Source organism: Saccostrea echinata, unplaced genomic scaffold (genome assembly GCF_033153115.1).
Source record: "Saccostrea echinata isolate AGI-Se365-2 ecotype Australia unplaced genomic scaffold, CSIRO_AGI_Sech_v1 ptg000010l, whole genome shotgun sequence".
Lineage (NCBI taxonomy): Eukaryota > Metazoa > Mollusca > Bivalvia > Ostreida > Ostreidae > Saccostrea > Saccostrea echinata.
In genome coordinates this window covers 13,362,505-13,375,459 of record NW_026889759.1, presented here as the reverse complement: position 1 = coordinate 13,375,459, position 12,955 = coordinate 13,362,505, and the positions used below count along the sequence as shown (strand labels likewise).

The window sequence follows — 12,955 nt, the reverse complement described above, 5'->3', positions numbered from 1 at the left end:
GCTTAATTAGCTATGATTAATCAAATTTTGGAGCTTTTTTTGAATGCTGGGTAGAATCCGCCCTTATGAAAAAATTGACACAAAGGGTAAAGTAAAGTGTGCCAGTTATTTTTAAAAATTCAATAGTAAACCGGATGAATCCAGTAATGAGTGGCCTAGCTAGCTCTCTCGACTGTGAATGTATTTTAAAATGAATCCGAGATTTTGCAAACACAGAATGTCCATTTGCTAAGGTTTTCTTATTAATCTCGTGTTTTCAAATCCCTTATCAGGGAATGTACGCATTAACATACAGTAATGTTTATCATATTGTGCCACGTGAGACGTGTTTACAAACATAACCTACTTTCTCTGCGTCTGCGCACTGGACAATAAAGAACAGAAATGGTATCCCATTGTATTAGGACGGCGGTAAATCAAACTTCATTTATTTAATCACGCATTTTTTAATTTAATTTTTGTAATATTTGGAACTTGAAAAAGATTTTAATTAATACGTAGGTAAAATTATTTGATTTTGAACCTTTGATACGGTGTGTATTTGATGAAAGGATTTGAAACTAGTCAGTAGCGATTTGAAAGGAAACCGGAGGTGTGTCCACCGAGCACCAGATTGATCCAGTTTATGGTGTAGTTTTTGTAAACAAGGCCTGAATATTATTCACCATTCGTTTCCAAGCTTCGAAGACGATCACAACAACAAAGCAAGCCTGTTATTTAATGGCTATTTTTTCTCGCTCGGGTGTTCGTTTGGGAAATCTTATCAAAAAAAGTAAGTCAATATTATATGTGTCCATCAACACATTAGTTGTAGTAATATTTAAGGAATGAATTTTTATACGGTATATTAAAACTGGGTTGGGGCAGTTTACGCTTTATAAAGCGTAAACTGTTCCAACCCAGTGAAGCGGTTTATAAAAAAGCGTAAACTGTTCCAACCCAGTTTATACCGTATAAATTGGGTAGCTATTAAATTCATTCCTTATAATTTAATTTTCATTCATTTGGTGTAAGAAAAAAGATAATTGTCCTTAAAAAATGACTTCAATTTGTACAAAATTTGAATGTAACGTCAGGCGGATCAATACGTTTCTGACGCAAGTCATTGTGACGTAGGCAACCCATTTTATACGATATAAAGTAAATTTTTTATCCAATCAAATACAGCGTTACAATCAGAATTAAATTATATCAGATTTAATTATCGTCGTAGATTTTGTAGATGATGGTCACGGAACTTTAGAATACATATTCTTTTTTCATATATTTTTTGATGGGTAGACTTTACTTTACCGGTCCCCAGATCCGCAAGATCCGCGCGCTCATTGCACTATGACGTAAGATTTACGTCACTCAACTGATTAGGGTTGGTTTTGCACAATCTCATATTTTTTATTTTTTTCGATCGCTCACGCGATCTCATATATATTGAAGTCGCCTACGGCGACACTATATTTTAGCGCGTTTTTCTGGGGACCGGTAAAGTAAAGTCGTTCCTTTTTGATATGTAATTGGATTCTTGTAATGTGCATAATTAAGTTCTTGTACATTTTTTATGTATTAATTACCAGTTAACATATGAATGATTTGTAGAATACTTAGAGTACAAATTCGCTATAGTCTGATTGACTGTGGTCAGGTATGTCCCTTGGAACAATGTGCTCAAGCCATCTTTGTACAATAGTTTGATGTTGTTTTTTTTATTATTATTATTTCTGTTTTTTTTTTATCTTATGCGGTACTATTGTACATCTTCAATATTTCTTTGATATAATTTTGGACGATAGTGGAAATTTTACATATTTTGTATCACAATGTTATAAAGATTAATCATATTGTTAAAATTGTATTACATATTTTGTATGAGCACAATGTACAGTCAAACCTATTTCACTTGACCTGATCAAGATTAAACTTTCATTAATATCTGATGATTGGATCGAACTATTGGAATGAGGGTAAAAACTAAAAAGTTACTTAAGTATCTGGGGCTGCCAACTCACTTCAACATATCCATGGTATATGAGATACTGGTTTTAGATAGCAAAATTCAACTGCACTTAAAATTGATCATATTGTTAAAATTGTAGTTTATATAATGGTGATACTTTCTCAAATGATGTACCAAAGTACATGTAGTAATTAACTTTTGATAGATAATGAAGTAAGGGGTCACAATTGTGCAAACAGCACAGTATTCCGAAATTTTACACTAAGCATTGTGTTGAGTTTGTAAGTTGAGCAAAATGTGTAATCTTCAATGTAGAAGAAATGGGCAGGAGAGAGTAAAATTTTTGCAAAATTTGAAATATTCTATTATAGGTAGAGATTTAAGGTCATCCAAAACAATCACTGATATCTGCTTACATCTGTGTAAAGGAAGCTAGGGTCATGAGAAAATGTTACACCACACCAGGATTCAAAACATCATGAACTGACGCCATCTACGTAACTGTCATATTCCTCCTTCCTGAAATGTCTTCAAACCTCAGAGATAACCCCTGCAGACTGTGTGCATTCATGAAATTATTTTCACTTGTCTTCCTTCCTTCCTTGTAATGCAACAGATTTGCTACAATTGTAAAATTTAAAATGTATAAAAAAAATGTACGTATGTTAGATTTAGGTATAGATTAAAATAAATGAACAGTCAGTCATTTGCTTATGACTGAATAACAGGAAGGGTAGAAAATATGACAGACCATACCAGGATTTAGACCAGTTACAGTCTTCCTGAACTTTAAATGGATGATTTACCCTCTGCCTGACCCACATCAGTGACAATTCATTCTGTAACGTCAGACTCACTTCTCTAATTTTCAAATAATACAGATTAAAATCCTGGTCTTGTCACATTTCCTCCTTTCCTTTATAACTACAAATTACAAATTTGGAACACTAATTAAGAAAGAAAAGTGTTGTCTTCAAAAAATCAAAATTTTGTAATCTTTTTAAGGGTTAAATTCATTAAGTGCTATATGATTAATATGTGTAAGAACAGATCTTGATTTTCCAATAGTTCAGTCCCAGTTTCAAGGTTTAATTGTTTATGTGCAGTTTGAGTTGAATGACATGTAAGTGAACAGACACAAAGAGGGCAATGACTCATTAATCTAGAAATAAGGGCAGAAGGGGTTGTTCACCATATCAATGCTAACGTCAAGGTCAGTTGTGTACAAACTGGTGAATGAAATACAGTTCATTCTTTAAAAAAAAGTTTTTCACCGTGTTCAAAGAAGGTTTAAAGAATGCATGTATTGAAGGACTTTCAGATTTATATGAATTATTCACCTCCTTCTTTGAAAATTAATTAATCATGCATTTAAAACTATTGTAATAATTACTTTAAAATTCTGTTTTGTTGCTTTAAAATTCTGGTTGCATATTCCTGAAGGAGTCCTTTTGTTTGATCGATGTTTCTAAAGTGGCGATATTGCTCACAATTTAGCCAATTATTGTTTTGATCTTATGATTTACTGTTGAATAAAGTGTTGTTTAATTATTAGACAAATCTTTAATTTGTAAGTTTTTAAAGTTTTTACACTTAACGTAGTGTAACAGAGACAAAACCTTTGGGTTCCAACGATGATTCAAGGAAACTGAATAATATATTAGTACAGGTAGTTTTATATAGTTGTTTCTTAATGACTTTATATAGTTGTTTCTTAATGACCTGTTGGTATTGTCAGTATATATCTGAAGACATATTTAACTTTAAAATTAATATATTATCTGAGAAAATCAGGATAAATTACCACATATTAAAGCATAAATGGCTAGAATTGAAAAAGATTCTGACGAGTGAAATTGTTTAAGCACCATGTAAATTAATGTATGCTTAATATACTTGTGACAGAGAATAGTGTGATAGCTTGAAAAAATTATATACTTGTCAGTGACAAAAATAGAGAATACAGTGAGGTTAAAATTCATGACAATGAAATTTTAATTTTACATGCTCATTTAAAATAAGCATGGAGCAGTATGACACCTGACATCTGATGTAAATTACAGCAAAGGTTAAATGGTAGTTAAATGTTGCATAAAATTGCCAGAAATAATCTGTCAAATAAAGCATGTGATGAATCAATTGCTTGATAGTTTCTCTTTTTTCTAAGAATCATTTCTCTAATTTCAGCCTCAAGATTGTGTTATGTCTCCCAACATACCGCAGTTAATGCCCCCCAGTATGTGACTGCTGGTTGTGAGGAACCCACTGGTCCGATTCTACGGACCAGCATCCCTGGCCCCGAGTCTCAGAAATTGACTCAAGAACTTGACCAAATTCAGGTATGGAAGATTTCATGTATCGAGTAAAAGATGGAATGTAGAAAGATCAGTACAGTATTTCCATCCATGCAATCATTATTTGGAAGAATATCTAATGGGAAATGTTATCTTTCAAATTGATATGCTAAAAAATAAGTTGCAGATATTGTTTTTGTTGCTTAAAACTTCTTTTACACTGAACAATATTGTGCTAAAAAAAAAATAAACAACAAAAAACGCCTCTGACACAGAGCTGTGTATATCCAGATACAGGAGCATACAAGAAAGGTATCTTGGTTAATTGTTTCAGTCATTGAATGTACAATTGATGTCAACAGCATTGACTTTTAAGATTATGGGTGATAAATAGCAACCAAAAAAAAATACAACAATAGGGAATGAACTCATCCTAAGATAGCAGAAATACCAGAAACAGTGATTAATCTAAGAGAAGGGTAACTGAGCACTGTTGTATTTCTGCAATACTTGTGATATAGATGCAAGAATCTGACATAAATAAGAACATTTTGTGGATTTTAGTATTATGCCTGCAGTTATTGGAGATTTTAGTGATGAGTATTCAACCAAGCTTTCAGAGAGCTTTATATACTTGCTATATTTCTTAATAATTGTCTGTGGATTTTCAGTTTTGCTGTTAGGGTCTCAAAAGACTTCCTTATTTTTTGAATCTCAATTCCATATTTTTACATAAATTTTACATGCTTGGAGGCTTACAAGTGCATATTGTTTTTAAGGAATCATTGTAAGTTTCATGCAAGAGTTGTTTGACTGGTAAGTACATTCCTACATGTTCGGAGACAAAATTGCTGTTTCATAGCGCACACTGGCTGTGTCATAATGCACATTGGCCTTGTCATAGTGCACATTGACCGTGTCATAGTGCACATTGTAGGATAAGACTCTTTCACCCTTGATTTTACATTTTTGACATCTTAGGATATACATATTTCCTGACAAAAATCCTTAATTTCATCTTAATTCATATTATCAACAAAATCTTTGAATCATTATGGAAGTTGAGATAAATTTCTTTATGCCAGGGGAAAAAAATAATTGTTCAATTATAATGCTGACATTTCCAACAGTTTTTAAGACTAACATATAGCCAAGAACTATATTGATTTACAAAAGTTCGATACAGATCTTGTACGGAGCAGTTATATAGTTCTATATTGATTTCAGAATGCTGGATCAGTCCAGTTCTTTGTGGATTATGCTAAAAGCCAAGGAAACTACATCACAGACGTGGACGGCAATGTTTTGCTGGATCTCTTTACACAGATTGCATCCATTCCAATTGGTAGGTTAAGGTTTCAGTACAAAGATAACCTCTGACCCAAACTGGTGGGTTAAGGCTTTAATACAAAGATAACCTCCCTTATCCAAATTTAAAGCTAGCATGCAATGCAAGTTCAAGTTAATGCATGTTCAAACATCAATAAGTACATGTTCATGTACCCTATAACAGGTTTTTGTGAAAAGATTCCAAAACGCTGTTAATTTTAATTTGAATTGTCCTATTTTTACAATTTTCCCATTGCTTTATTTGAATTATATTTTTGTTATATATATATATATGTACTAGGGATGGCAACGAATATTCGTACATTCGAATATTCATTCGATGAGTTGATATTTGAATATGAATTTAAGATTCGAATATTCGGTGTTTTTCAGATTTCATAAAAAGAAGTACTGTGATTAATAAATTTTGATTGGAACAGTGCTGGAATTATCCCTGTTTAATTTACTAGCGATCAATTTCAATCGCCTGATTTCTTTCATCACTTTCCTATCTTATAAATCTACTTAATTACATGTATTTTGTTTTGAGTAAGGTGTTAAAGAATTGTACAGTTACATGTATGCTTTATGTATAATACAAAACGTACTTTCATAGTTTTTATTAGTTGGATACGATCGGATCTAGAATCGAGGACAACAAATGAAATCTAAGAATGTCAAAAAGGCATGAAGAGTATACTTAACATACATAAAATTGATGGATCATTGAATGAATGTCCGATATAATTAATCGGTAATTAATAATGTAAAGGGCTTAATTTCAGATTGATTGTCTCGGGTTGTACATAATCCTGAATTTTATATTTATTATCGGGAAATTAGTTAATTACCTAGGAAAATTGTCTATGGAAATATTTGTTTACATGGTATCAAAGGTTATAATCATATTTCTTATCAGGCAGATAATTTTAATTTATTACACGTATTGAAATCTGAACAGTATACCGGTACGACTATCTTGCCTTTTGAAAGACAACTGGTTCCTCAATTGGAGCTACTTTAAATACACGTTTCATTTGTTAAAATAATACTTTTCTACATTTAAATCAATTATTTATTTCAAACATTGACAAATATCAAATGGAATTTCTTATTGTACACCTACAAATGTCTTCATACAATTTTACTTCCAATATAAGTATACCTACGCTAAACCTTTCATGAGAGTAGGATGATGCATATTTGAAATAAAACAGATTTTATTTTTTTTATCGAATATTCGAATATATTCGAATACTTTCATTGAATATTCGAATATGAATTATTGACAAAATTGACATCCCTAATATATACAGTGTATATATATATATATATATATATATATATATATATAGTAAACAACTGGTAAAAATTTCTTGCAAATTAAGTTTTTTGAGATCTTAATGTTTGCAAAGATGGTAAAAAATATGCAGTGTGATTTCTGCATAACCTTAAAAATCAAAAGGATTTCATTGTGGATTGACAATTTTTAAAAAATTATCCATAATCCATAATTGACATAATTAAAAATGTTTCATAATTGACTTAAAACTGAGATGGCACTTGAAATTTTGTTTCAGAACTTTGTTTAGCTCAGATTTGTTAAGTACTGTGGAATCATTTTAATTCATTGGGGTCAATGTCCGTGGGCAAGCAAAATTTTACTTGTTCGTGGGGACGTAATTTAGTGGATCACTCGTTTATACGGTAGATTCAATGAATCAATATGTTTACTAAATAAACGTTCGTGGGGATGTAAATTCATGGGTAAGGGTAACCCACGAAATCCATGAACATTAATCCCCCACGAACAATGATGATTCCACAGTAAACATGGTATAGCTATAAAGATGTTAAAAAAAGCCAATTAAATATGTTCCACTGGTCCATCAATGCAACCTCTCTGTTCAGTTTTAGATCTCATGAGATTGAGACTTAAGTGAGCATATGTAGTGCACATTCAAATTTGCCCAAGTGAAGGGTCTGTGAGAGAGAGAGAGAGAGAGAGAGAGAGAGAGAGAGAGAGATGTCAGATGACTACTTTGCATAATGGCCCATAGGATTCTTGTTTCTAAGAAAATGAAATGGAAGGAAAAAAAAAAAACATTGCAAAAAACATCTAATTTAGGTGTCTGCATGTCACTTGAGTGAGCATATGTAGTGCATATTCAAATTTGCCCAAGTGAAGGGCTTGTGAGAGAGAGAGAGAGAGAGACAGAGAGAGAGATGACTACTTTGCATAATGGCCGATAGGATTGTTGTTTCTAAGAAAATGAAACGAAAAAATGCAAAAAAAAAAATCTAATTTAGGTGTCTTCATTTTGTACAAGCAATAAATTTCTCCTGAAAAATGTAATTAAGATTTACTAGGTAGTCTATTTTAGGCTTTTCTTACATTATTGCAGGATACAATCACCCCAACCTGCTGCAGGTCATGAGTCAACCAGAGAATTTGGTAAGATAGCTTCACATCAAGTTTTAATCAATTTATTATATTTTTTAGTGATATATAGCCCTTGTTAGTTTGAATTGTCTTGATTTTTTTTTTCAAATTTAATTTAAATGGTTTTCATAGGTTTCTTACATTCAGATGTCGCAAACCAGGAAGTAAGATATGCATTTCAGAGGAAATGCTATGCATGGTTCTTTTTAACAAATCTTTATTTGAATCAAGTAACGCTGTAGATATTAGTTGAGGGAATGTGCTTGCATGATAAAAGATAAAGGTGTTGGGAAGAACATGCATCAAAACAAATTTGTTTAAATTCTTTTGTGAATTGTGAGGTAATTTCTGCTGGAAGTAAATAATTATTACCTTTTCTTTTCCATTTAGAGTACCTTTATAAACAGACCAGCACTGGCTGTTTTCCCACCCAAGGACTGGGTTCGGCACCTCAAAAATGCTCTGCTATCTGTGAGTTTTTCTTCAATGGTACTTAGTCCATAAAGTTATTGCAAAGAGGCATAAATGAGTTAATACATAATTATCTCCCCTTGAAGGTGGCACCACCGGGAATGCATCAGGTGCAGACCATGGCCTGTGGAGCCTGCTCAATTGAACATGGACAAAAAGCAATGTTTATTACACACCAAGTAAGTTGAACATGGAAATGGATTTTTTTTTATGTTAGGTTTTGGTGAAGAGATTCAATATCAAACAATCAAGGGCGAAGAAATTCTGAGTATTTTTCTAATGTGTAGGATTTTTATTAGAATTTTCTCTGTAACAATACAATTTTCAAAGCTAATAAATTATTTTATCAGCATATAAGAAGATTGTTGACTACCTTTACATTATACATATAATTCTGTTATGTTTGATAGAGAAAAAAGAGGGGAGGGTTGCCTCCCACACAGGAAGAACTAACTTCCTGTCTGTACAACAAGGAACCGGGGTGTCCAGACCTTACTGTTCTCTCCTTCTCAGGGGCTTTTCATGGAAGAACAATGGGTTAGTATACAATTATTATTTAACCTGTCATGGAAATTTGGTTCCCTACAAACGTATTATACTTCGGTATAGTGATTGAATTCGAGTATCTACTTAAATGGTGACTATAAACCAACTTTTATTGGCTTAAGAGAAATATCTGCGAGTTTTCCCACCTTTTACTCGGGAATATTTCTCGTGGCAACATCATTATTGTATATTAATGTTAAACTTTTCCTTGGTTGTGAAAATTAATAGACAAAACTTGTATAAAAGTTGTCGCAATAACAGTTGGTTTACAGTATGTTTCTGACACCTTACTAAGTATTTACTTTCTTGTGGAGCGTAGGATTTGACAGTACCTAAGTAGTGGACATGGTCATCTACAGAATTTTTTGGCCTTTCTCCATGTCACGAGGATTGACCTGCATGCTGTGACAGTTCACCCCCATTTCCTTTTCCCTCCCGAGTTTTACCATCTGTCTGTGTAGTGAAGGGTGTTGGCCGTTTTTGTAAAAGAAATATGTAGATCATGTTGTATACTCCTTTCTTTGTTCAATTGAGTATTGAAAAATCAGTTGATGACACAATAATGTACTTCAGAAATCACACAAATTCTAGAACTAAAAGGATACACTAAGTGAATAAACTTTTCATCTAATTCATAACAGGTGCTCTTGGAATAACCCACTCCAAATGGATCCACAAGCTGGACTTCCCTACTCCAGACTGGCCGATGGCAACCTTTCCGAAACTGAAGTACCCTCTGCATGAGAATGAAAGAGAAAATATGGAGATAGAGAATCGCTCTCTAGATGAGGTAGATTGATTGCAATTAAATACACAATATTTCTTACCGAGGCAATATAAAAGTCTTTGAACATTAAGCTGACAACAGGCCTGGCATATTATACAATGTACCTTAGAGACCAGGTCTGAGTCTATTTCTGAAGTGATGTCAAAGATGCACTGATGTTGGTGGTGTTCATTATATTTCATATCTATCTTTTTTCTGCAGAGCATAAATAATGAATGTATAATGGTGATAAAATTAAAGCTTTTTCTATAGATTTTGACCCTATTTATTGCTATATTAGGTACGGGAGAGAATTGAGGAGTACAACAAGAGGGGACGCCCTGTTGTAGGCTGTTGTATTGAACCAATTCAGGCAGAAGGGGGAGACAACTTTGCTTCACCCAGATTTTTTCAGGAGCTTCAAAAGATTTGCAAAGAGGTACTAGACAGTTTAAGATGAATTGAAGAAAATGTCTTTTTTTTAAAAGAAATCGTCGTCTTTTTGTTTTTGTTTTAACACCCCCCCCCCCCCCCCCCCAATTGAAAGCAGAGAGTATAAAGATGGGGGTTTCTGTCCTTCCATCTGTACATCCAGATCACTTTGGGGTAGCCATCTCTTATCCACAACTCCTCATACTACTGAATAAAATTTAATGAGATTTTCAGTTCAAAATCTTTATTACATAGTGCCGTTTTACATTTCAATCTGACACCTATTTAGTGTTTCCCGTAGCAAAAAATGGCCATTTTACTCATATGGGAGGTGGGGTATAAAATACCTTTAACTACTACAAATGATACAAGGGCTTAATAACCCTTGCATCCAGGTTGGGTAAAAGGGCCCTGTCCCAATTGAAAAATGACTCTCTTTTTTTTTCCAAAAAATTAAGGTCAAAATTCTCGAATGGCAAGTACCATAGATTAGATTTTTCAATTCATTTTAAAAAAAAAAAAACAACTTGAATTTGAAATTTTAATTTGAGATTTTAATGATTCATAAAGGTGTGGATAGGGAATATGCCTCAGTAGTAAAACAATATAAGACACCAATATTTCCAAATTTTGCAACTATTTCAATTTAAACTTCCCAATTGAAAGGGTACAGGACCTTGTATCAAAATGGGTTAATTTAGCCCTGAATATAGATGTCTTCCTCCCAGAACACAATTGAATAAATCCGCTGTTTTTTAGAATGAAGTAGTATTATTGATGGATGAGGTCCAGACAGGCTGTGGGTCCACCGGGAAATTCTGGGCACATGAACACTTTGACCTTCCTGAGGCCCCAGATATTGTGGCCTTCAGCAAGAAAATGTTGACTGGAGGCTTCTACTACAAAGAAGATCTCAGACCAAAAGAGGTGGGTTTTGTGGTATTTTCAATGTAATTTAAAATCATTTAAAATTAAAAAAAAATTGGGAAAGTTAACATAGCATTCTTTGGAAAAGCCATATATATTCACAGATTAAGCTATATATTTGAGTTTGTTGTTTCAGGCTTTCCGCATCTTTAACACGTGGGTTGGTGACTCCTCCAAGGTTCTGCTGTTGGAGGCTGTAATTAACACAATTAAGAAGTATAATCTGCTGGACAACGTCAAGGAGACTGGACAGTATCTTCAGAATGGACTTCATGAAATGGAGGTAAATAAGGGAGATAACTTGACATCTTTATAAAAGTCTCAGTATTAAAATTATTACATAACCATTTCATTAAATTATCTTTTCTTTACAGAAATCATTTAATTAAGCCATCATTTCTTTTCAGAAAAAATTCCCTCACTGCGTTTCTAATGTGAGAGGTCTGGGCACATTTTGCTCTGTAGACTTCCCTGATGCAGCATTCCGAGACGGCGTTATTATGAAACTAAGAAACAGAGGTAAATTTGTTTAACTTTGGTAACAAGTGATACTATAATCATAAGATAATGCATCTATAGGTGATTACTGAATAAAAATACCTGTCTTGTATGCTGCAGAAAAAAAAGTTTTTCTTAAGAAAATTGTCTGGTTTCTTCATAGTATTGAGTGGCAAGCCATTTTCTTCACAGTATAGAGCGGCATGCCATTTTGAAAAATAAGAAATCTGTGTTTGATGATAGCCCTACTTTTGTTGATGTGTTGTAGGTGTTCATGCTGGTGCCTGTGGAGACAGATCCATGCGATTCCGTCCAACACTGATTTTCCAAAAGCATCATGCTGACATATTTTTTGATGCATTCGAGAAAACTCTTCAGGAGAGCAGCCAGTGAAAAATCTGCCATATTATAATGTTGACAACTAATGTCTCATTATGTTAACAGTGTACAGTACTTTTTGATATACTCTGATTCGGGGTCTGGTTAGTGCCAGTTTTTTGTTGTTTTTTTTTGTAATTGTAAACTTACATTTGTTGAACAAACCTTTACCATTCAACGCAATCTTGTAGCATTTAGATCTATTACCTTATGCAAAATGTTTTGTTGTTGTGTGATTGTGATCATGTGGAAATGTAATTCATTTTTCGTATGTGTGTGTGAGGCTAATTTTAGATACTCAGATAACATTCATTAAATATGAGTGTTTAAAAAAGACGTGGACTTTTGCTGAAAGTATTAAACTTACAAATGAATTGCTGATGAATGAATGATATTGTTTTGAGGAAACACTTAGATCTCTTTTTCAAGAAAAAAAAAATTATTATACAGATAGACCTTTATAATTAGATGTGGACATTTTTAATTTACATGTCTGTTTATAATTTGCGTCCGTTTTATGGACTAGTAATGTACAGTATGCATAAACAGTTTTTATTAAAAAAATCTACGATCTTTTGTTTTATTAATTTACATTTTGAATGTACTGATGTAACAATGCAGTGAACATTACCATTAATAGAAAAGAAGACTCTACTTGATGTGTAAGTGTGCCTTATGCAAGACATATGAACAAAACTTTGTTCTCCAAAACAAAAGATTTTCTCTCACACCATATAATAACTGTGGTTTTTGACTGGTATATTGGCTTCAGCAGTCATAACAAGGACCTGGATATGCCAGATTATCCTTCCATTGGCAAAACAAGTGAACACTGACCAAAAACAATTTCCATTTCAGGAAACGAGCAAGTTCAAAGAATTTAATCCCCTGCTTTTGGGTCTTGTTGGTCGGGGGTGCAA

At 33.1% G+C, this 12,955-nt stretch overlaps 1 protein-coding gene across 1 annotated transcript; it reads left to right on the top strand.

Annotated features, from left to right (window-relative positions):
• Positions 1-620: 620 nt before the first annotated feature.
• Positions 621-12,608, top strand: LOC133184441 (4-aminobutyrate aminotransferase, mitochondrial-like). The gene is made up of 13 exons (XM_061319524.1): positions 621-772; positions 4,139-4,290; positions 5,473-5,590; positions 7,980-8,029; positions 8,408-8,488; positions 8,575-8,667; positions 8,899-9,025; positions 9,676-9,824; positions 10,102-10,239; positions 10,992-11,159; positions 11,296-11,442; positions 11,567-11,678; positions 11,926-12,608. The coding sequence occupies exons 1-13, from the start codon at positions 721-723 to the stop codon at positions 12,048-12,050; spliced, it is 1,512 nt and encodes a 503-aa protein (XP_061175508.1). The 5' UTR covers positions 621-720; the 3' UTR covers positions 12,051-12,608.
• Positions 12,609-12,955: the final 347 nt, after the last annotated feature.